This window comes from Dreissena polymorpha, chromosome 11 (assembly GCF_020536995.1).
Source record: "Dreissena polymorpha isolate Duluth1 chromosome 11, UMN_Dpol_1.0, whole genome shotgun sequence".
Classification (NCBI taxonomy): Eukaryota; Metazoa; Mollusca; class Bivalvia; order Myida; family Dreissenidae; genus Dreissena; species Dreissena polymorpha.
Window position 1 is genome coordinate 74,353,450 of NC_068365.1, and position 24,320 is coordinate 74,377,769.

General features: G+C 36.6%; 1 protein-coding gene across 1 annotated transcript; it reads right to left on the reverse strand.

Annotated features, from left to right (window-relative positions):
• Window positions 1-12,069: 12,069 nt before the first annotated feature.
• Window positions 12,070-20,797, reverse strand: LOC127849941 (protein Gawky-like). Its single transcript, XM_052382683.1, has 6 exons — window positions 20,789-20,797; window positions 18,831-18,893; window positions 15,621-15,678; window positions 13,762-15,294; window positions 13,202-13,266; window positions 12,070-12,968 (listed from the first exon to the last, which is right to left on the reverse strand). The coding sequence occupies exons 1-6, from the start codon at window positions 20,795-20,797 to the stop codon at window positions 12,477-12,479; spliced, it is 2,220 nt and encodes a 739-aa protein (XP_052238643.1). The 3' UTR covers window positions 12,070-12,476.
• Between the last annotated feature and the right edge of the window lie 3,523 nt (window positions 20,798-24,320).

The window sequence follows — 24,320 nt, forward strand, 5'->3', positions numbered from 1 at the left end:
TATGCACATCTCCTCTTGGTAGTAAAGCTTCCCATAAAGTTTCATTGAATTCCGGTCATCAGTTGCTGAGAAATAGCCCGGACAAGAATTGCACTTTATGTACAGTTAATGGAAAATTTCAAAGGGCCATAACTCTGTCAAAAATCATCCGACCAGAACCCGCTGATAATATGCACATCCTCTTGGTAGTGAAGCTTCCCATAAAGTTTCATTGAATTCCGATCATTAGTTGCTGAGAAATAGCCTAGACAAAAATTGTGCACGGAGGGACACACGGACGCACGGACGAACAGACAAAGCGGCGACTATATGCTCCCCCCAAATTTTTTTTGGGGGGAGCATAATAAAATGCTCAGCAAAAAATCACCAAAAAGTTTATTACAGAGTGAAAAAATTGCAAACTTTTGAACAAGTTAAGATATTTTTAAAATTCAAACTAATTAAAAAACTTTATGATTATGATCATTTTGCACATCAACATGTTTAAAAAAAATCACTGTGATTGCTTAGTAAAAAGAACTTCATACCATAACATTTTTAAAATGAGTGCATATTTGGTCACCCATCTTTTTGTTATTTTTTCCGTCCTCCTTCCCGACACTTTTAGAGAAAAAATATCCGAAAATCATTTTATAACAAGATGTGTTTGTGAAACACAATGTCCCCCTATATGATGTTTGACCTTGAAGGATGATCTTGACCTTGTGAAGGATGACCTTGACCTTTCACCACTCAAAATGTGCAGCTCCATGAGATACACATGCATGCCAAATATCAAGTTGCTATCTTCAATATTGCAAAAGTATTCATAAAATAAGCTATTTGGGCCACATATATTTGACCTCTGACCTTGAAGGATGACCTTGACCTCGACCTTTCACCACTCCAAATGTGCAACTCCATGAGATGCACATGCATGCCAAAAATCATGTTGCTATCTTCAATATTGCAAAAGTATTTACAAAATAAGCGATATGGGCCACATATATTTGACCTCTGACCTTGAAGGATGACATTGACCTTGACCTTTCACCACTCAAACTGTGCAGCTCCATGAGATACACATACATGCCAAATATCAAGTTGCTATCTTCAATATTGCAAAAGTATTCATAAAATGAGCGATTCTGGCCACATATATTTGACCTCTGACCTTGAAGGATGACCTTGACCTTGACCTTTCACCACTCAAAATGTGCAGCTTCATGAGATACACATGCATGCCAAATATGAAGTTGCTATCTTCAATATAGCAAAAGTTATTGCAAAATGTTAAAGTTGGCGCAAACAGACCAACAGACAGACCAACAGACAGACCAACAGACAGACCAACAGACCAACAGATAGGGCAAAAACAATATGTCCCCCACTACTATAGTGGAACGACACCTAATGCACATGCATTAAACACCTTTTTCACAGAGCACGGACCATATACATGGTACACAAGGCTGATGACATCAGAAGACTGACTTATCCCCCAATAACTTGCTTTTGTAAAGGTTAGGAACTAAACTAGCCATTAGTTCTTAAGAAGACAATGTGCAGTGCAAGACAGAGCAGCTGGTTGTGATATTGAAGTGAGAAGATTGGAATGCATGTATCACACCATTCATTCACCAATGGTCAAAGTCATGTAATATGTCCTCTAATCAATTTTAAATGAATATGTCAATTAATTGTCAAAGTTGTTTGCCTCTAAAATTGTGTTCACCTTTTTAGTTTCCATGCACTAAATCTATTAAGTTACTTTTTTGTATCTCTCACAAATTGATTCTGTTTTACATCACAACTTCTTCTTTTTTACAATATACTTGCAAACAAAACCATTGCATTTAGCTCCAAAAAAGAGTTTCATAAGCATATGATTATCTGTGAATTAGACAAACATTATTAATTAGGCCTGAGTAACAGGTTGTGGAACCACAGTGGTCTGTATTCATCCGATATTATTAAAATTAGATCACTGACTAATTTGCAGACTTAGCAACTGACATATTTGTTCTTATATTGTTCAATCCATGTTGCTCAAGTTATGCAATTGGACACAAATTTTACTATTAAGTGTGAAACTGTCAAATCTGTTTGATATTACTACAAAAGATCAAAAAAGTTCGCACTAAACTCTCGAAATATGCCGTTAACTTAAGAGCTGCCATATAAACAACACATGAGTGCCAGGTCATGTCATAAAGGTTCTTATATGGTTGACAATGATACACAAATACAGCTATGGGATAGAATTCAAAAGGTATCTCAAGTAATTCCAAATAAATGTTCAACTGATTATTAAAAATAATATATTATTACCTAAATACCAAAACATCTGCATATGTTCACAGTCTTTAATACACAGTACTAATATCATAATTATTTAAATATTTTTTTTGGTGTTTTAACACTTGATTTTTTAAGGGTAATGATAAAGTTAAGAATTTTTCTTTATTGAATACTTTGTTGTTGTTTTTATTTTTTTTTTAAGACTTTTGGTGAATATCATCTTGGCAGCTGTGAATGTCTATCTGGAGGACAACAACAACAAACAAGGGCTGTTTGTAAAACATGTATGCCCCCCATATGGGCTGTCCGTTGTACTGGCAGCCATTGTGTGAATACGACTTTTGTCACTGTGACCTTGACCTTTGACCTAGTGACCTGAAAATCAATAGGGGTCATCTGCAAGTCACGATCAATGTGCCTATGAAGTGTCATGATCCAAGGCAAAAGTGATCTTGAGTTATCATCCGAAAATCATTTTACTATTTCGGATCACCGTGACCTTGACGTTTGACCTTGTGACCTCAAAATCAATAGGGGTCATCTGCGAGTCATGATCAATCTACCTATGAAGATTCATGATCCTAGGCATATGCGTTTTTGAGTTATCATCCGAAAATCATTTTACTATTTCGGGTCACTGTGACCTTGACCTTTGACCTAGTGGCCTGAACATCAATAGGGATCATCTGCGAGTCATGATCAATCTACCTATAAAGTTTCATGATCCTAGGCATATGCGTTCTTGAATTATCATCCGAAAATCATTTTATTATTTCGGGTCACCGTGACCTTGACCTTTGACCTAGTGACCTCAAAATCAATAGGGGTCATCTGCGAGTCAAGATCAATCCATCCATGAAGTTTCATGATCCTAGGCGTATGCGTTCTTGAGTAATCATCCGGAAACCATTTTACTATTACGGGTCACCGTGACCTTGACCTTTGACCAAGTGACCTCAAATTCAATAGAGGTCATCTGCGAGTCATGATCAATCTACCCATGAAGTTTCATGATCCTAGGCGTATGCGTTCTTGAGTTATCTTTCGGAAACCATTTTACTATTTCGGGTCACCGTGACCTTGGCCTTTCACCTTGTGACCTCAAAATCAGTAGGGATCATCTGCAAGTCATAATCAATGTACCTATGAAGTTTCATGACCCTAGGCCCAAGCGTTCTTGAGTTTTCGTCTGACAACCACCTGGTGGACCGACCGACCGACCGACCGACATGAGCAAAGCAAAGGGGGGCATAAAAATACATCCGCACATAGCATGAGCACGGATGGTCGAGTGGTCTAAGCGGGAGGCTTTTTACTCCAGGCCCCTTGGGGTCAGTGGTTCGAGCCCTTTTGAGGGTTACTCTTTTTCCTTGTTTATTGTGTTCTTGTTTTTTTTTACTGAAGATTTTTTGGGCAAATGTTTAAATTTATCAATATAAAGCATTTAATGAAAAACTTCAATACATGCCAAAATCTGTGAAAAGGCCCCTTTAATTTCAAATATATAACTTGAGTCTTTAATTGGACATTTATAAAAAAAGTAGTTTTGTTCATTTGTACCAGTAAGATGTCTATGAGATAAATGCTTGAAAAACAAGGGCTGTTTGTAAAACATGCATGCCCCCCATATGGGCTGTACGTTGTAGTGGCAGCCATTGTGTGAATACGATTTTTGTCACTGGGACCTTGACCTTTGACCTAGTGACCTGAAAATCAATAGGGGTCATCTACAGGTCATTATCAATGTACCTATGAAGTGTCATGATCCTATGCAAAAGCGTTCTTGAGCTATCATCCGAAAATCATTTTTCTTTTTCGAGTCACCTTGACTTGACCTTTGACCTTGTGACCTCAAAATCAATAGGGGTCATCTGCAAGTAATGATGGTCCTAGGCGTATGCGTTCTTGAGTTATCATCCGAAAACCATTTTACTATTTCGGGTCACCGTGACCTTGACCTTTGACCTAATGACCTCAAAATCAATAGGGGTCATCTGCAAGTCAAGATCAATCTACCCATGAAGTTTCATGATCCTAGGCGTATGCGTTCTTGAGTTATCATCCTGAAACCATTTTACTATTTCGGATCACCGTGACCTTGACCTTTGACCTAGTGACCTCAAAATCAATAGGGGTTATCTGCAAGTTATGATCAATCTACCCATGAAGTTTCATGATCCTAGGCGTATGCGTTCTTGAGTTATCATTCAAAAACCATTTTACTATTTCTGGTCACCGTGACCTTGACCTTTGACCTAAAAATCAATAGGGGTCATCTGCGAGTCATAATCAATGTACCTATGAAGTTTCATGATCCTAGGCCCAAGCGTTCTTGAGTTATCGTCTGACAACCACCTGGTGGACGGACCGACAGACCGACCGACATGAGCAAAGCAATATACCCCCTCTTCTTCGAAGGGGTGCATAATAAATATCAATATTGCAATTAGCATTTAAAACATCATGAAGAAATCTTATCACAATGGTGTTGTTAATATAAATATTGGGTGTTCTCATTGCAAACAGAAACATAAAACATCGTTGGCTGGGACTAATACCAAATGAAATTACATGAATTCATCTCGTCGAATAAATAAGGTTATATTTCAGATCATGATTGAACATAGATAACTGTTGTTTGCACAGTGACTAGACAAAGAATGTTGCACACAATCATAACAGCTAGGGTAATGCAATGTTTTATGAAACAGTTACCTACATTGCATCATAACTTCAATACATCTAAAATGATTGCAATTTTCCAAACGGAAATACATGTCAAATTCCACTACTCTCAAGTACAGAACAGCATCAAAATAACAACATGCCGCTAGTTAGGCAAGTTACAACGGACCTATATTGATATGCAATGAGAAATAAATACAAAAACAGTGCAAACCACATTGCGTGCATGTGCTGCACAGGTTCATATTACATAACAAATACAACACTTACATACTAGATTATTCAATGCAGATATATTGAAGGAATGTATGACAATAAACACTTTGGCAAAACGTGTCAAGGTGGCATTTGAAGTGAGCAAAGTCCTTCATGTTCAAAACTTTCTCAATTCCCAACAGTCCTTTAGATGGTATTCTCACAACCTACAAAAGTGGTAAAAAAGAAATCTAATTGTTTTGGTAAACAATGATTTGTCCACACCTGTCTTAGACTTATTGACATTATTACTATTAACTGCCCTATTTACATATTACACCTGTTTCATCCCAGGGTCATTTTGTATGCAAAATGATGTCATCACAGGTTAGAAACCCTTGAAGGCATGGGTGTGTCAGCAGGCTTTTGTCAAGAGCAACACATGCTTGTCCAGCATTATGCAAAATAAGGCAGATCAGACCGAAAAAAAATACGCAAGGATTTAAAACAGTGACAAAACACAAATAAAAAATCAACATGAAAACACCAAACACATGGGTCAAAATATATCTGTTTAAAATGAAAAAGAGAGAGAACCTAAACTGCTACACACAACAACTACAAATAAATACAAAGATTTAATGGGATTATATCCCCAAATGCCATTATTACAAGGACTCAGGGCAATCAAATGTGAAATGCTACATGCACACACTGGTCTTCATCCCGACAAGTGTGGTACATTTTTAGTCAGAAAATCAACCTAAAATACACTGGATAGCATGTGTTGTCCAGCTACATTTACATTCCCCTGATTTACCCCTGTGAGACAATTTAAAACTGCTAGGTTTAATTTACATCAATGATCACAAAGAATTACAAATTGCATTATTAAGAGTGTCTAAGAATTCATTACATCACCTCAGTTTTACCCATTTTTACCACAAATAAGATATATATAAATATTTTATCAAGAAATAAAGGATACTAAGTCAAGTAACACGCTTGTACGGTGCTATTTACCTCCTCAACATACAAAATCTCAAAAGCTTATATTTACCTCATAAAGACAATAAACTAACTTCATTCTACATACATTATGACAAGAATAGACATAAAACATAGTTAATAATCAAACATAATCCTTCCGCTCCAAAATAAGCAAAATCTGACACATGGTTTTTAAAAAACAATAAAATTTGAACACTTAAAGAAACCATTAGTGAACTTCAAAGACAGATTCCTTCTAACTACAGCAGTTATGAAACAAACTGGATTCAAAAACCTGACGAAACGAATCAATTATCGTCTTGCACTTAATTTTCTGGGAACTTTGTGAGGGTACATTTCGATCTTACAAAACTATACAAATGTAAAGGAAGGCACAGGCACATATGCATTCCTCGTTATAACATGACAAGATCATTTGACTATGATAAGTGCACCAGGGGCCAACATTCAAAAAGCTTGTAGAAAAATATCTAAAAAAAATTAAACAAAAAAATTACAATATGATAAACTGATATTGTTCAGTTGATTTTTTTTAACAAATATGTTTGGAACAAAATAACATTTCCATTAAAACTATGATAAACTAAAACTTTTCTGATAATTATTTTATACACAATTTCAACGAAACTGGCCATGTAGTTAAGTTTTTCACTGCTCATCTTTGTGGATCTTGGCCCTTAACTCACAGACTCCCCCATCATGTCTCCTCAACAATATTGGCACTTTATCAACCGACTATGAACACAAAATCTTCATTTGGCTTCTGCCATGTTTTTTTTTATGTGATCAGATTTGACTTATTCAAGCAAGAGGATTACAAGTCATACTATATATAAGTATCACAAGGTGTGATTCCCGTGTGTTATGGCAAGTAACTGGGAGAGAATCTCACACCAAAATGCTGTATTCAACATGACAAACACAGTAAGCATGGTGATTATATATTAACAAAGTACGTACAGAGAATTAAAATCATCCAAATCTCACTAAGTATCTAAACACCAGGAGCACAAATATAAATATGAACACATGGAAATCTTATTAGGCATCACAAGTTTCACAGAACAGAAAATAATAAAACAATATCGATGAATGTGTAAATAATTTACCTGCAACACGATTGTTTTGCTCAGTTGACATAAACAATGAGTGTACATAAAATAAACTTGGATTTGATATACAATTCTTTACTGATACGTGATCACAGGCAATACTGCTGCAGTTGTATACGCCTCCACCAGGAAAAATGCCATTATTTGTCTTGTTCCCAGTTTTGATAGGAACAATTTTACCTCTCGAAGAGATTCTAATATTACAAAATTAACAAATGGCTCCAATATCACAAAACAGGATAGGGTATTTTTATTAATTTTTCTCATTAAACATTTTATTAAGCCAAAAACCATCGAGGTCTTTAACGAGCACCGACAAATTCGATAATTCAACAATAAATATCACAATTTGTAATACTCTTATACATAATATTTAAAATCTACAAAGAATAATAAATACAGACAGGATGACATGACACTTTGGCTCATGTTAATGGTTGATAGAATCTTATGGCAAAATATCTGCTAGGATTTTAACACTGTACAGTAATTTGGTTTACTATTCACAGCTGTGCTGTAACATTTAAACATTTACGGAAATTTCGTAAAATGCAACAATATAAAAGGTAAATTTAAGTATTGTGGTCAGATCTGATGTAACGCAGCCATATTAATAAACCAAAGTCAGGTAGGCTTTTTTATTCAGAAATACTTCAAACAGCTTGTCAAATGCACTCTTGAAACGTTCATGCTTTTTACCACCGTACTATCCAGGATATAAGCAAAGCTGCATTGAAGATCAAGTTTGTGACCAGAAATATTGCAGAACATGAAAGACTAGTAAATACACTAACTGCCTTACATTTTAAGGGATCTTTTTATGGAGTGTTCTATAATTTTCTTCCAATAGCACATTCAAAATTTCACGCTTGATGATCTTTAAGTATGGTCTCACTGTGGTTAGAGAGTTTAATGTCCATTTCATTTTACATACAAAAAATATAAACTGAACAAAGTGAAAAAAATAATTGAGCACATTATTATCTGTCACTTAAATCTCTTAAAACTGTTTGAATACAAGTCTTGTATTAGCACTTAACATATTGATAGCAACATATAACTATCATTTGAATACAACACTAACTGAGATACAAGTGGTTTGATAATACTCTTTAAATTTCAAAATACAACTTTGCACTATAAAGAATAAACTATACAGAGGAATTAACTTTATCCCATTTTCACCGCGACATTGACGGTATAACACGTTGTGGAATATACTTGCTTGTATTCAACACTGAAATTAGGTCGATATTGTTTGGTTCAATGATCGAATTTTAAGGTCACCCATTAGAAGAAAATGTGCATATTTTGCAAAAAAATATATATATGACATATTCACCAAAGAAATGTTGAAATAAAACATAAAATTACACGATTTTTTTTGTTTTGTTATTTTTTTATTTATATTTACTTTGCCACGGAATGATTTTTCATAAGAAACAAAGTCGACAAAACTTAAGCTTCAAAAGTATACGACCTTCAACCTTTAAATCTAGTCATATGACATAATTTTTCGCCATCCGTATGATGAATCAGCTGATTGATGGCGTCATAAAATGACATACTTATTGCGTCATTTTCCCATTTTTTTGACGATTTATTATAAACGCGACATATTTCACATGTTTTCTACATGTACTGTATGTCGACATATCTGAATTGTCAATTGATCACATTTTCCTTATTTCGTGTAATGTGCATTGTTTATAACCAAAGCATATACTTTTGACATTTAACTTAAATATAAAGAATGTACAACAAGCCATACACATATCGCACAGTTCACGAATAATCTGCTATGTTTGCTTTCCTATTTAATTCACGTTAGGCATAAAGCTGTGTAAAGTATAAGATGGTAAAAATAGCACCACACTGGAATTGGGAAACGTCCCATTTTGTACACGGGTATTTTCTACTCATTTATCTGTTGTGTACTGGAATGTTTTCCATTCTTTGTGTATTTATATATTAGATTATTTTCTCGTACAATAAGGGCATTAACCATAGATAAATAAAACATTGTGCAAGTTTAAACATAATTATGTTTGTATGCAGAAATCTGCAAATGCAACCGAGTTTACCAACGGCTATTATTAGATAAACTGCTCCGGTTCATTTGAACAGCAGTAATGTAGAGTACATGACGTAGCGTGTGACGAAGAAGAAAGTTTATCGCGTTCATAAACTCATTTGAATAGAGTGATAGAATGGCATAAGGGTCTTTATTTAACTATGCTTAAATAATTATTAAAGACCCTAGATGCAAAATCGTCAATTATTGAGTTAAATGGATTATTAGATGGATTTTAAAGGATAATTAAAGGTAAGATACTAGTTCTTAGGCCTACATGTTTTTATTTTTGTTTGTACTTTTGTCGTTCCCTGTTCTCGGGGAAATGATTTTAACATGGGCGCCATTGATGCATCGGATCACACACGGCCTACCCATAACATTATATAAAAAACACGTTATGCGCTGCGCGTCCTTAAATTCGTCGTCCGAAGTCGGAAAACGTATTGCCCTGTATATTTTGTCAAATAAAGTGTCAGTCGCTGCAATTGTCTGTTTACTCGTCAAAATTGTCAAGGTCTTCGATAGCTAAAGAAACTTCAGCGTACAGTTTATTTAGTATTGACAGACCTGTACAAAGTCGCGCCAGTCAATAATCATAAAAAGCGACATTTAAAGTTATGGTAGCCAGAACTAGGTCGTCGATGGTGTACATGTATGTTGACATCGACAGCATTTTTTCAGGAGTAATGGCCGCCATATTGGATTTTGATCATTTTCTTTAAAAAATAAAATAAATTATAGTAAAGTAAAATTTTCTTTTCGCGGTCGTTATGTGTTAAAATTCGCATACTGCGTAAAATTAAATGTAGGCATATGGTGATATTTTTACATGTTTTACAGTTTGTGTGTGAATTTTTTAAAGACTATTTTGCGTACCAGAACAAATACATGTATATCACTACGCATGGTTACATTTGTTAGATTTTAAGAGCTTTTATGACTGAATTAAAATTATTGTTAAGGTTATTAGATCTATTTATGTTAAATGTCGCGTTGAAAAAATCAAATGGGATACATAGAATACTAGGATTTGCGTTGAATACAGAGAAGTTTATGTTGCTCGGCTCGAACACCGAAAGCGCTCGCCAAGGCTCGCGCTTCCGGCGTTATAAGCCTCGCAACATAAACTTCTCTGTATTCAACGCTAACCTAGTATTCTCTATGTATTGAGCTAGATACACATTTCAGCATTTTGGGGATGGTGTACATTAACAAGTTAAAAACTCATTGTTTTACCCCCTTTCAACAACAATGAGTTTTGGTTATAAAGAACTGCAGTTTCATAAGCACAAACAAATTACAAACATACCAAAAGTTCCATCTTGTCACAACAGGATTTTAAAAATTGCGTCAAAAACCAAATGTGCATACTTCAATAATCATGCAAATTATTGAGACTGCTGTCAAACAGAGCAAATACAAATCTACAATTTTGATTTGACTGACAGGTAAGAATGAGTTTGTAGTTTTTTTAAATAAATTATATCAATTTCATAACACAAACCTGCAATTTAAGTATTGGTTTGCCGAGTTGTGTCCACAAATGTGGAACACAAATACAATAGGTGAGTTTACATCAGGTAGAACAACAGTTCAATTTGGAATACTTTTGTCATTTGATGCCCTAACAACGTCACTGGTAGATGCATACAAGATTATGAAAGTCTTGAAATCATATCTTAACACGAATGTTTCGAGTAAAATGCAAAAATTGAAAGCTCTACAACACTTTATTACTACATAAAAGAAAATATCATGGCGGCAACATGGTGGATTGGGTACTAAGTTTTGTAGAGAACTTGGCATTTACTTAAATAGAGTATTCAATGCAAAAAATGTCATTATCAATTATTTGTTCAACATATCAAAACAAATCCAACAAATGCTTGTGCCTCTCCTAAATTATTTTAAAGGGAACAACTGACTTAACCTGAAAGCACCTAACTTTGTGAAGCTTTAAAGATCTCTATTTCAATCAGCATGGGAAAACAGAATCCAGTAGAGCAAAAGAAAAGAACAATATTGATTCTTTATTGATAAAAAAGAACAATATTGATTAGTTATTGATAATAAATTAATACTTCTGCCATGATTACATAACTTTCCGAATGTTATACTATTCAGTACAGTAAAATGCAAGAACCTTGTTAAAACAGTCAAGAGGCATATAAAATACCTGATCTCAAAACCATACACATGTCCAACAGGTTTCACCTGGTAAGGAAAGGCAAATAATGAGTTAAGTATATACACTATGGGGTTCCCATCACCACTGGTATAATGAACACAGTTAACAAATGTCAACTACAGTCTTTTGATATATGCAATTAGTTTGACATTTTGTCCACTAGTCTCATGCAGGTATCTGCCATTAAAATACAGTCAAATTTGGTACATAGTTATCAAAGAGACCACTCATGCCTCCAAACATACATCAGCATTATAGATATATAACACATGTTCAATCTATCAAACGTAAAACATACATTAAAGTGAATGGACGAATAGCATTTGATATTTAAACAATACACAATTAACATGAAAGTAGCATCTTAAAGTGTCAATTGACAACATGATATTAATTATCATAATAATAAAATCCTTTCATGACTTGGACTTTGGAAAAAAAGACATTGTAATAAAAGATAACACAGATATATATATAAGATTGAACATTTGAGACAAAACATCTGAAAAGTTTTTACTCCATATCTGACAAGACCAATGGAAAAATCTGAAAGACACATTTATACTTCCTTTGAAGTATCAAAATAAAAACTGGCGTTCTCTACTTCCATGAAGTAACACCAAAGTATTTGCATCTATTGACATGTGCCCTTCTGCCATGGCCTGGTATCAGCCGTAAATAGAACACAAACGTTTAAATAGATATGATCCCACAACAATCTTCAGTTATAACTAACCCGCATACAAGAGATCAATAATATGCAATAGGAAAACAATTACAACACATTCATATATTATAATTAAAATATACACATTAATCACCAAGGTATTATCCGTAACATAGCAAAAACAGAAATAGGTTCAATAATCACTCATACTAGTTTTGCAATTATTTCGTTCAAAGAAAACATGTTCATATTCCTTTACATTCACCCTTGCATATTGCCAAGCAGATTGTGCGGGCCATTGTCATCCATGGCTCCCCACAAACCACCGCCAGAATTCATGGAGCGAGGAACGCTGTTTCCCCACATGCCACTGCCGCCAGACATTGAGAACGCTGGGTTCATTGAGCCACCCCAGCCACCCATGCCCATGTTTCCCCCACGCCCGCCACCAATGGAGCCCAGATTTGAGCGGGGATGTTGTTGCCCCCCACCCTGGGACCACTGAGAGGCCCCAGGACCCCCGGACAGGCCACTCTGCTGCATCTCTATGTACTGCTGAGCCTCCGTGTCAGACAGGAAGTTAGCCAGGATGGTGGTGTTGCCCAGCAGGCAGTTGTTCAGGGCCTTCTGGGCCTTGCTCGCCTCTTCCATCGAGCGGTATTTCACGATTGCTTCTCCACGCGAGAGATTCAGGTAGAAATGCTGCAGTGGCCCATGTTGCATACACAGCGTACGCAGGGTTGCACCATCAGTCTGGAAATGGGACATATCCAAGACATATATGAGTATATATAATTGGGATAAATTAAATGCATGCACAGTAATCTTTTTTTTTTTACTTAAAATGAAGCAACCTATTAAGGTAAATCCAGACAATGTAGAAACATGAAATTAAAACTCCTTCATGCCAAGTTAGTCAACAAAAAAAAGTTGAGAAGACCCAAAATTTTAACGATCAAACATTAAAGTTGCTAAACAAAACTTACTGAGGGCAAAATATTCTGCAGACACAGGACAGTTGAAACTTGTGGTTCACCCCAGTTGCCTCGACCTGCAAAAGGTGGTTAGGAGGTTATCAAAGCAGCCATAAGATCAGTTAATTAAACTAGAACTGCCATAATTATTATTTCAATTGCAAATGCAACAAAAACAACCTCAGAACATGCCAGCTTAAAAGCAATACACTGTTTTTTTAAATCTAATCAAAGCATAATTATTTTAGTCATGAAAGCAAATAGAAGGATATAGTCATACTGTAAATAGTCTGTGTTATTTAGATAGAACTGAAACAGAAGGCTGTATAATTTGGGCCAAGGTGTTTTTTTAACAATTATTTAAATATAACAGTACATACTTCTACAATGTGAGAGTTTACGAAACAATACTATATACAGTGTTCAGCATTTAAGGCGAATAACGAGTTAAAAGCATGAAATAATATAAAAAGCAGCAAAGTAAGAGGTTAGCGTGCAACCAGAGAGCTATGTGAACAATGTGAACAGAGGAAACAGTGGATGGACCACCAGACGGTTGTTTGCAGACATACCGTCATGTCTGGTTGCACTGCCTGCCCATGAATGCGGCCTGTTTATACCCGCCCATTTCTGCTGCTGCTGCAGATGCTGCTGTGGAAGGCCCGGAGGGGGTCTGGAGGTGGAATTCTTGCCATGCATGCCCCACACCTCAGAGGAGAAGCTGGTGGGGGTGAGACTGTTGTCACCACCTGCGCTCCACGGCTTGTGGTCGCCATCAGAGGACTTTGACGGCCAGGAAGAGTTGTTGTCACTGTTTGGGCTGGATTTAGTCAGTGTTAGCAGATAGTCGTCTTTGACCGTGTTGACGCTGAGGGATCTGGAGAAACTGCCCGGCTTGATGTGCGGGTCGTCCTCCACATTCTTTGCCGATATGCCTTGCCATGGTTTGCCTGGCACAAATTCGTGAATAGTGGGAATCGGGTCCAGAAAAGAGCTGCTGGTTCTGGAGACAGTGGAAGCTGCTGTGGTCAAGAGAGATTCAGAATTGTCTGACGATTCATTGTCTGTAGATGACGTCGAGTTGGGCCAGTTTTGCAAATTTCCCCCTGAAGACCAAGGGGAATCGCCACCAAGGGCAGGCAGGCCAAGTTCGTCATAACGGCGGAGATTTGGAGTAGGGTTTGCCTGCTGAATTGGTTTAGAGCCTACAGTCTTGTTCAAATCTGACGTATCGCCAGCGTTGTCTTGCTGGCTGGTGGGTGAGGTAACGGTGGATGCGGTGTTGCTAATGCTGTTTGAAGCGCCATCTGGAGATTCCTTGTCCGGGGTGGGTTTCTTCCACTGATTAAGGCGGGACTGTGGTTGGGAGGTTGGCTGGAGGGACAGGTAGGGACAGCTATCTGGCTTGTCAAGTAGGCTCTTCTGTGCTGCAGAGATGTTCTTTGTTAGCATGAGGATCTGCTGTTTAATAATATGCACCTTGTTAATGATCTCCTCTAGCTGCTGACGTAGCATATGTGGGTTGATCCTCAGCTTGTTCTGTTGTAAGGTCAGCTGGGTGTGGATGAGCTGCTGCAGATTCTGCTGGTGCTGCAGCAGCTGTTTCAGCATTACAAGCACATGAGTTGGCAGCTGTCTGTTCAGCAGCTGAGGGCTGATCAGGCCTGCCTGGCCGGCCATTCTCAGCTGGTTCAGAATCTGCTGTTGTGCCATCTGTTGGTGGACGTTCGGGTTCGACTGCACACCCGGGGGCTGACCTGGTCCCAGTGGTCCCTGGCCAGGGTTCATGGAATTCATCTGCTGCGTTGGTGGCGGCTGGGTTGGGTATTTCTGCATAAATATTTGCTGCAAAGCACTATTAATACTGGGGTTGTTGGAACCGAGACTAGACTGGTTGAGACTAGGTCCATTGTTGAATGGGAACTGATTTGGTATCTTGGATTGAGCATTGTTGAACGGAGTATTTTGCATGTGATTCAAATTAGGCACAAATGAGTTGCTGTCAAGCTGAGTATCTGATATGTCATCGTTTGTTGGCAGGAGACCAGACATTCTCGCTATTTCGAAGTCATCTTTCTTAGCACCGGAACTTCTGTATAGATTAGCTGAAAGTAAACGAGAAAATATGATCTAAAATTCTATTTTTACAATTTTACAAATATGAACATAAACAGTTTGTCTTATATCAAAGCATATGATTAAATTCGAACATTATCTGACAATAACATTTCATCAGGTTCTTTACAATTTATCACATGCACTTGTCAGATTTAAATTATCAAATATAAAATAAGACAGTCAACTGTGGATACCAAATTTGCAATTGAACTGGAATAGTTGTTCATCTGTTGTTTTTTGGGGGGCATTATAAAAACCGAACGTTCTTATGTAATATTTCCCAGTTCTTTCCTGTTAGGAGAAATTGCTGTACCTATAGCACCTTGAATGTTCATATTGTTATTGATCAGAGCACGCTGGGCATCATCTTTCTGTAAACATTCATATAACAATTATTAACAGTTAAGTATATATTTCACAGGAATCATTCACAAGACAAATGTCATTTTAATAAACCATATAGAGGCCACATAAATAAGCAATCTAGACAACTGATTTTCGTCTATTAAAGATGTTAATTCAACCAACATTGAAACATATACAAGATTTGTCACTTTTCATATAAGCAAATGTAATAATCAACAAAACAACTGGGAAATAATTGGTCCTAAGGTGCTCACCTAAAGGATCTGAACTGTAATTAGAAGGTACTGTTTACAAGGTTTCACAATAGACTTACAAGGAAAAATGCCCCAACACCAAGAAGCTATGTTTTTTTGAACACACCACAAATACGTTTTATCTTGGCCCAGAAATCAAGACAACAGTATTTTTTCATATTCGGATAAAGGTCTTCAATTACGGTAGAGGGTCGAAAAAGTGACTTCTACATTGTTCAAATGGTTTTACCTTGAACAAATAGGTAAAACTGTCTTGTCTCATGGAGGCCTTTTTTTATGCACAAACAAAATAAATATTTTTTTTTCTTTAATACACTGTACACAATATAGTGCGGTCCATTATGACGCTGGGGGTGCTTGGATCCCGTTTTTTCTCCAACCTTCCATTTCTGATTCAAACTTATGTTATGCAACTTCATGTATTTTCAGAAAATTCAAAGAAGGCAGCAATCACAGCTTGCTTTATCCGTCCGTTTAACTGATTTTAATCGAGTCGAGGTTGAACGACACTCGACAGATAATTGGTGTTAATCTGTTGTGTAATGTCAATAAAGGTGTGAAAACTTGCGAGTTAGTGTTTATTACATGTATTCCCTATCAAAGCGGTTCGGTGCGCTAATAAGGTAAGGTAGGTGCAAGCGCAATAATTATCAAATTAAAGTTATTCAAAACGATTACCTGTTTATGTTTTGTACTTATTGTGTATTGTATTTTACTGTACAAACAATGGCTGTGTAAGCGTTTAATCGTTTATTATATGCGATACATGCTTGATGAATAAAAAGATATTTGAGTATGTTAAATGTTTCAGTACGTATACAAAAAATAAATAAAATAATCCTGACGATTTATTTACATGCAAACGAAGTGTAATTGTTAGCAGAGATTCACTTAAATCTTTGCCCGTTATCAGAAAGTCCACAGGTAGCACGTTTTTTACATGCTACATATGACGCAATAAAACATTTCTTTGTACATGTATCGTATTGCATTCAATCTAAATTAAAATTCGCTCGTCCAATGAAAGCTGTGTCCCATAATGCACTGTACTATTTTTCTGAAAAATCGCGTAGGCATATGGATTTGTTTATGAAATTCGTAAATACATTGCCATAAATGTTTAAGATTATTTTTTCGTAAGTGATGTTGTAATTATATTGGATTATCGGATAAATGTGCACATTAGAAAAGCGGTATGTATACTGTTATATAGGGGTCATATTTTTCCGCAACATCAATCGGTCCGGATATAAATTGGGAAAAAGTATCCGAAAAATTTATGTCCGAAATCATGACAAATTACGTTAAAATATATACCATTGATTTTGCCATTCATGAAGGTGGTATAATAAATGTACAAGTAAAATTCCCTTAGGCATTTTTTTAAACGGAACGAGTTTTCTCAACTGGTTTTATCATTTGCTATTTCATTGTTGTTTCGTGTGCTGTTTTATCAGATTATTAGTCTATACCGATGTTTTAAATTGTTGTCGACTCCATAATAGCTTGCAAACATGCACTGAACCAAACAAATGTCTGTGCGTAGGTTCGCTTCTGACAATAACACACCAAATAATTAAGAAAGTATTCGTGTACATTATAGTTTGTTGTCAAATAACCCACGGCTGATAGTTTAGATGAGTAGGGATTTAATCGCGAGAGCGAAACATTTGAAACCACGCATCTAATTTTCCGGTCGTGAGTTATTCAACAACAAAGTATAAAGTACACGAATTATTATCGATTCTAACAAGGTTTTACTAAAGATTAATACAATTCATAATATTTTTCTTGTGAACTATTTTATGTGGAGTTCCGCCCATAAAAATAACTTTCGGCTGTTCTTTGGGCTGTTCTGTCGATCAGATCTACGACTTTCATTCATAATTATATTACCGGTTTATTACGCTGGTGGAAAATGAATCGGCATATTTTGTTTAGTTACAGTGCTATTTTTCAGACGCGTCTTAAATCCGCTGTTCACAAGTTTTTGTTCTTGGTCTCACGTGCAATAAACCGGCCCTGACCGGTTTAGAGACTGCAGCGAATGGTTTACCACACATAATCGAGATAAGAATGTCATTAGGGTATGTTAGCATGTACACGGTGTAATCGATTTCATGACATGGGAATTTTAGCAAACAGAATCGGACAGACTGTTTGGGATTTTCAATCGGTCTTTCATGACCTCAATCGGTCTAGGACCGACAAAACCGAAAAAAATATGATCCCTGGAGTGTTATCATTCGATTTGGTTTATATGCATGCATGACAACACAGCATGACAATACACAGGACCTATATTATAGGCTATAATACACCTGTTTTTTTATAGCCCCCTTGAATAAATCAGCTCAAAACTTATAACGCTGTCCGTTTATAACGCTGTTGCGTGGCTTGGACCCCGTCATCCGCGTTATATTGGAGTTACAGTGTATGACCTAGTTTTTGATGCCACCTGAACCCAATTTCGAACTAATCCCAAGTATCATTTGGAAAATGTTCTAAAAGTTTCATGGTGATTGGGCTAAAAATATATTTCTAAAAATTCACCTAGTAACCTAGTTTCTGACCACATGTGATCCAGTTTTAAATGCTGCTAAAAAACAATTGGGACATGTGTCATGATTGAATTCCCAGATTGGACAATAAAAGAGACTTCTTAAGAGACATCAAAAAGACGAAGAACAACAGACAAAAGAAGATCACAAGCAGTGAAGCTTATCATATGCATATTATGCTCAATTCCATTATAATGTGACAGATATTTGATGTTTTACTATTAACTATCATATGCATATTAAGGTCAATTCCATTATAATGTGATAGATATGTGACGTTTTACTATTAACTACCATATGCATATAAAGCTCAATTCCATTATAATGTGATGTTTTACTAACCTTAAAGCCCATGTCAGTCAGCTGTTGTAGAAGGCGACTAGGGTTTGCAATTTGAGGTAAGGTCTGCAAGTGAACAAACAACGAGTTGTAGCACAATACTGCCATCCAAACTTAAGTAAGTGAGCCGAAATAATCATTAATATTAGTTCCGAGAAAATGACCGTGACCCCATTTGTCAACAAGAGGACCAAGATGGCCCTAGTTTGCTCACCTGAGGAGTCAGTTCATTCAATCTTTACCAAACATTAAACTTGACCTAGATATTGTCCAGACAAACATCCTGGTCAAGTTTCATCATTATTGAACCAAAACTCTGGCGTATGGAGTTTTTTTTTATTTTTGTAAGATTTGACCTTGTTACCTATATTTTGAGTTGACACCCTTTACCAAGCATTAAACTTTGCTTACAAAAATAAATACGACCAAGATTCATAAAATCTGAAACAAAATTGTGACCTCTAGAGTGTTTACAAGGATTTTGAATAATAAAATGAAAATTTGGACAATCTAAGGGCAATAATCATGGCATTTATTATGTGATTTTGCTCATTATCAAACTTGACTGAGATCTTTCAGCAACATTGATAAAGAATGCTTGAGAAATGTGAATGCTAGAGTGTTTACAAACCAAATGTGGACGGACGGACGGACGGCGGACAAAGACCAAACCTAAAGCCTCACCTGAGCAATCAGGTGAGCTAAAAAGTGTGTTACCGATCTGGGCCATTTTTTAAATTGTCCGAGAAATCAATATAACCAATGTATTGACTAAGTTTCACGATGATTAGGCAAAAAATGTGACTTCTATAGTGTTCGATCACAAGGTTTCTCTCTAGTCACATAAGGAAAACTGTCCCAGCCCCCAGGCGACCATGTTTTTTGTACCGATCGGGACCATTTGCAAAATCATCTATAGATATATATAAAACCAATGTTTTCACAAAGATTCATGATGATTGGGCAAATAATGTGACTTCTAGAGTGTTCACAAGCTTTTTTTACTACATAAATATAAAAAACTGCCCCCCCCCCCACCCAGCAGCCATGTTATTCAACTGACCGGAACCATTTTCAAACTCAACTCTTGTATCAAGGAATCATGAAAATTGGGCCAAAATTGTGACTTCTAGAGTGTTCACATGTTTCAACTATATACCTTTAGAGAAAATTGTCCCGCCCACTGGCGTCCATGTTTTTTCACCAATCTGGACCATTTTCAAGCTCGTCCGAGATATCAATAATGACCAATGTTTTGACCAACTTTCATGATGATTGGGCAAAAATTGTGACTTCTAGTTTAAGACAAACATTTTGACAAAGTTACATGAAGATTGGGCATGACATGTGACTTCTACAGTGTTTACAAGGTTTTTCTTTTTTTGATCTAGTGACCTAGTTTTTGACCCGGCACAACCCAGTTTTAAACTCGGCCGAGATTTCATTTGGACAAAGCTTCTGACCAAGTTTCATGAAGATGGGACAAGAAATTTGGCCTCTAGAGTGTTTACGAGCAAATGTTAACGGACGGACGGACATACGACGGACAAAGACCGGTCACAAAAGCTCACCTGAGCAATCAGGTGAGCTAAAAATATTAAGAACTTTTGAAGTTATCGCAGGATCAAGAAAAGTGTGACAGACAGACTGACTAACTGACAGACGGAGCGCAAACCATAAGTCCCCTCTGGTGAAACCGGTAGGGGACTTATTACAACAATATGTCTTTTTTTCAAAATTGGTCGCTGCACTGGCAACCATCTTCAGAATTGTGGTTGCCTTGCTAAAGAATAACAAGCATATAATCATGTACATGTTGTGGTATGTGCATCTAATACTTTATCTAGTTTCTTCAAATTATTGAGAAACAATTTTGCCCACATGACAGACTTTAAATGCAGCATTAAGCCCCGTTTTCCCTGAAAGCAGCCAATATGTACAGATTTCAATGATAAACTTACCAATGTCATCGCACAAGCTGTTTAAAACACTTAACTGGCCAATATGTCCCACAAGCTCTTAACCCTATCCCCCATAAGAATCAAGATGAAAATGGCTTTTGCAATCAGCAAAAAACCAGAACAGCCTGCGAGTAACTTGCAGTCTGTTTAATGCTGTTTGCTGCTCATCAGTAACGAAGGATTGGAAATGAAGCCTTTAAAACTTGACTTTAGTAAAAATGGTATTTTATTAAATGTAACTTTCTAAGGGACCACAAATGCGTCAAAATACATATCTAAGTGGTCAAGGGTTTAACCTATTGTTTACATAATTACATGCTGTCTGCTGGCATTTATCGTCTGCTAATTTTGACAGGAGTAATCCACACAGGCAGTCATAGGATAAAATAATAACAAGCAAATTCGTTGAATTGATATCCCCCCCGCACCCCCCCTCCAGCCAAACTAGAGCTTTATCACAGATGTAAGCATTTTTCAAGATACAAATGGCCATAAATCCGATATTAACGGATGGTGTACAATGCCATTTGGCATGCATCATCGTCTTATCCATATATATACTCATACCAAGTTTCAATGAAATCGGCCGAAGCACTTCCAAGATATGGCTCTGGACACAAAAGTGCCGGATGGACGGACAGACAACGCCAAAACAATATATCCCTCCGCCTTTGGCGGGGGATAAAAAGTAGCTAAGGCATACTGATTTGCAAAATTACGTCTGCATTATTTTAGAAAATGTATCTTTACATAAAATGTGTTTCTTTTTGTTAACATAAATTTAACAAGGGCTGTTTGTAAAACATGCATGCCACCCTATATGGGCTATAAGTTGTAGTAGCAGCCATTGTGTTAATGCGTTTTTTGTCACTGAATGCGTTTTTTGTAACTGTGACGGTGGTGGTGGTGGTGGTGGTGGTGGTGATGGTGGTGGTGGTGATGGTGGTGGTAGAAGAAATAGTAGTAGTAGTAGTAGTAGTAGAAGTAGTAGTAGTAGTAGTAGTAGTAGTAGTAGTAGTAGTAGTAGTAGAAGTAGTAGTAGTAGTAGTAGTAGTAGTAGTAGTAGTAGTAGTAGTAGTAGTAGAAGTAGTAGAAGTAGTAGTAGAAGTAGTAGTAGTTGTAGTAATAGTAGTAGTAGTAGAAGTAGTAGTAGTAGTAGTAGTAGTAGTAGTAGTAGTAGTAGTAGTAGTAGTAGTAGTAGTAGTAATAGAGTAGTAGTAGTAGTAGGTGGTGGTGGTGGTAGCAAAAGAAATAATAGTAGTAGTAGTAGTAGTAGTAGTAGTAGTAGTAGTAGTAGTAGTAGTAGTAGAAGTAGTAGTAGTAGTAGTAGTAGTAGTAGTAGTACAGCAGTAGTAGAAGTAGTAGTAGTAGTAGTAGTAGTAGTAGTAGTAGTAGTAGTAGTAGTAGTAGTAATAGTAGTAGTAGTAGTAGTAGTAGTAGTAGTAATAGTAGTAGTAGTAGCAGTAGTAGTCGAAGTAGTAGAGTAGTAGTAGTAGTAGTAGTAGTAGTAGTAGTAGCAGTAGAAGTAGTAGTAGTAGTAGTATTAGTAGTAGTAGTAGTAGCAGTAGAAGTAGTAGTAGTAGTAGTAGTAGTAGTAGTAGTAGTAGTAGTAGTAGTAGTAGAAGAAGCAGCAGCAGCAGCAGCAGTAGTAGCAGTAGTAGTAGTAGTAGTAGTAGTAGTAGTAGTAGTAGTAGTATGCATTACAACAAGGCTAGTGTTGTGTATTGGGCAAATGTATACAAGTGCAACTTGACCACATGACCAGTATCATGTGTTTACCACACACAGAAGTCAGTTATGTAATAGACCATTAATTCCACTCCCAACTTTGGCCACTTGCCAAGATACTGACCAGTATCAGATGGGGTTGTGAAACTGTGTAAACAGTGAACACCAGTCCATGTAATACTGGCCTACCACTTGTACTAGTTGATTTGGAGTTAATTCAGTAATGCATGTACAAATGAGACACTAAGCTCAAAAGTTAATTATATGTGCCTCTGAAGTGGGTTGAAATTTACAATCTTTGCTTGGCATTTGAGGAAATCTGAACTCTCAGGGTTTGGATAGAACATCCCCAAATTAACTTTTCTTTACACTGTTGTTATTTTTGTTCAATACACAAATATTAACCTAACTTTACAAATCCTGTACAGTAAAGGAAACTAAATATAAGTTGATATTTTAATATGCTTGATCCTATTTATGTATTAACATTGTTTTATACATACAAACTGTGTTGCTGTTTTTCAATTAACAAGCAGATTAAAAATTAATTTTATGTTTATGTATAATTTGAATTGACAAAATTAAATGCAAGTTGCGTAGCAAGAATTACATGTTTGATTTATTGTCAGTGAATCGTGACATTTTCTCAATGTTTCAGACCACCAGTTTGTCAAAGCTATCAACCGCTTGGATGGTCAAGCTAAATAGAATTGACCCAGCAAATCACAACTGTCCTGTTGCCATATAATATTACATATCATATTACATTGTTTTTTTAAATGTTGAATTCTCACGTCATTTCCATAAACACAGTATTAACTGGCACAGAAACAAAGGCTTATACATCGTTATGAATGAACATGTGTCAAAAATTCAATTTGTAAGTCTCTTTACTGGACAGTGTGAAAACAGAATAAACTAGTGACCTGAAAATCAATAGGGGTCATCTGCGAGTCATGATCAATCTACCTATGAAGTTTCATGATCCTAGGCATATGCGTTCTTGAGTTATCATCCGAAAACCATTTTACTATTTCGGGTCACCGTGACCTTGACTTTTGATCTAGTGACCTCAAAATCAATAGGGGTCATCTGCGAGTCTTGATCAATCTACCCATGAAGATTCATGATCCTAGGCGTATGCATTCTTGAGTTATCATCCGGAAACCATTTTACTATTTCGGGTCACCGTGACCTTGACCTTTGACCTAGTGACCTCAAAATCAAAAGGGGTCATCTGCAAGTCATGATCAATCTATCCATGAAGTTTCATGATCCTAGGCGTATGCATTCTTGAGTTATCATCCGGAAACCATTTTACTATTTCGGGTCACCGTGACCTTGAATTTTGACCTAGTGACCTCAAAATCAATAGGGGTCATCTGCAAGTCATGATCAATCTACCCATGAAGTTTCATGATCCTAGGCGTATGCATTCTTGAGTTATCATCCGGAAACCATTTTACTATTTCGGGTCACCGTGACCTTGACCTTTGACCTAGTGACCTCAAAATCAATAGGGGTCATCTGCAAGTCATGATCAATCTACCCATGAAGTTTCATGATCCTAGGCGTATGCGTTCTTGAGTTATCATGCGACAACCACATGGTGGACGGACCGACCGACCGACCGACCGACATGAGCAAAGCAATATACCCCCTCTTCTTCGAAGGGGGGCATAATAAACAGAAACAGCAACAACAAGGCACACGCAAAAAATATATTAACAACGTGCTGACTTGGGATTCAATGACGACGAGATAATTTGGTTATTAACTTGGAAACTTTATCGTTTAGATTTTT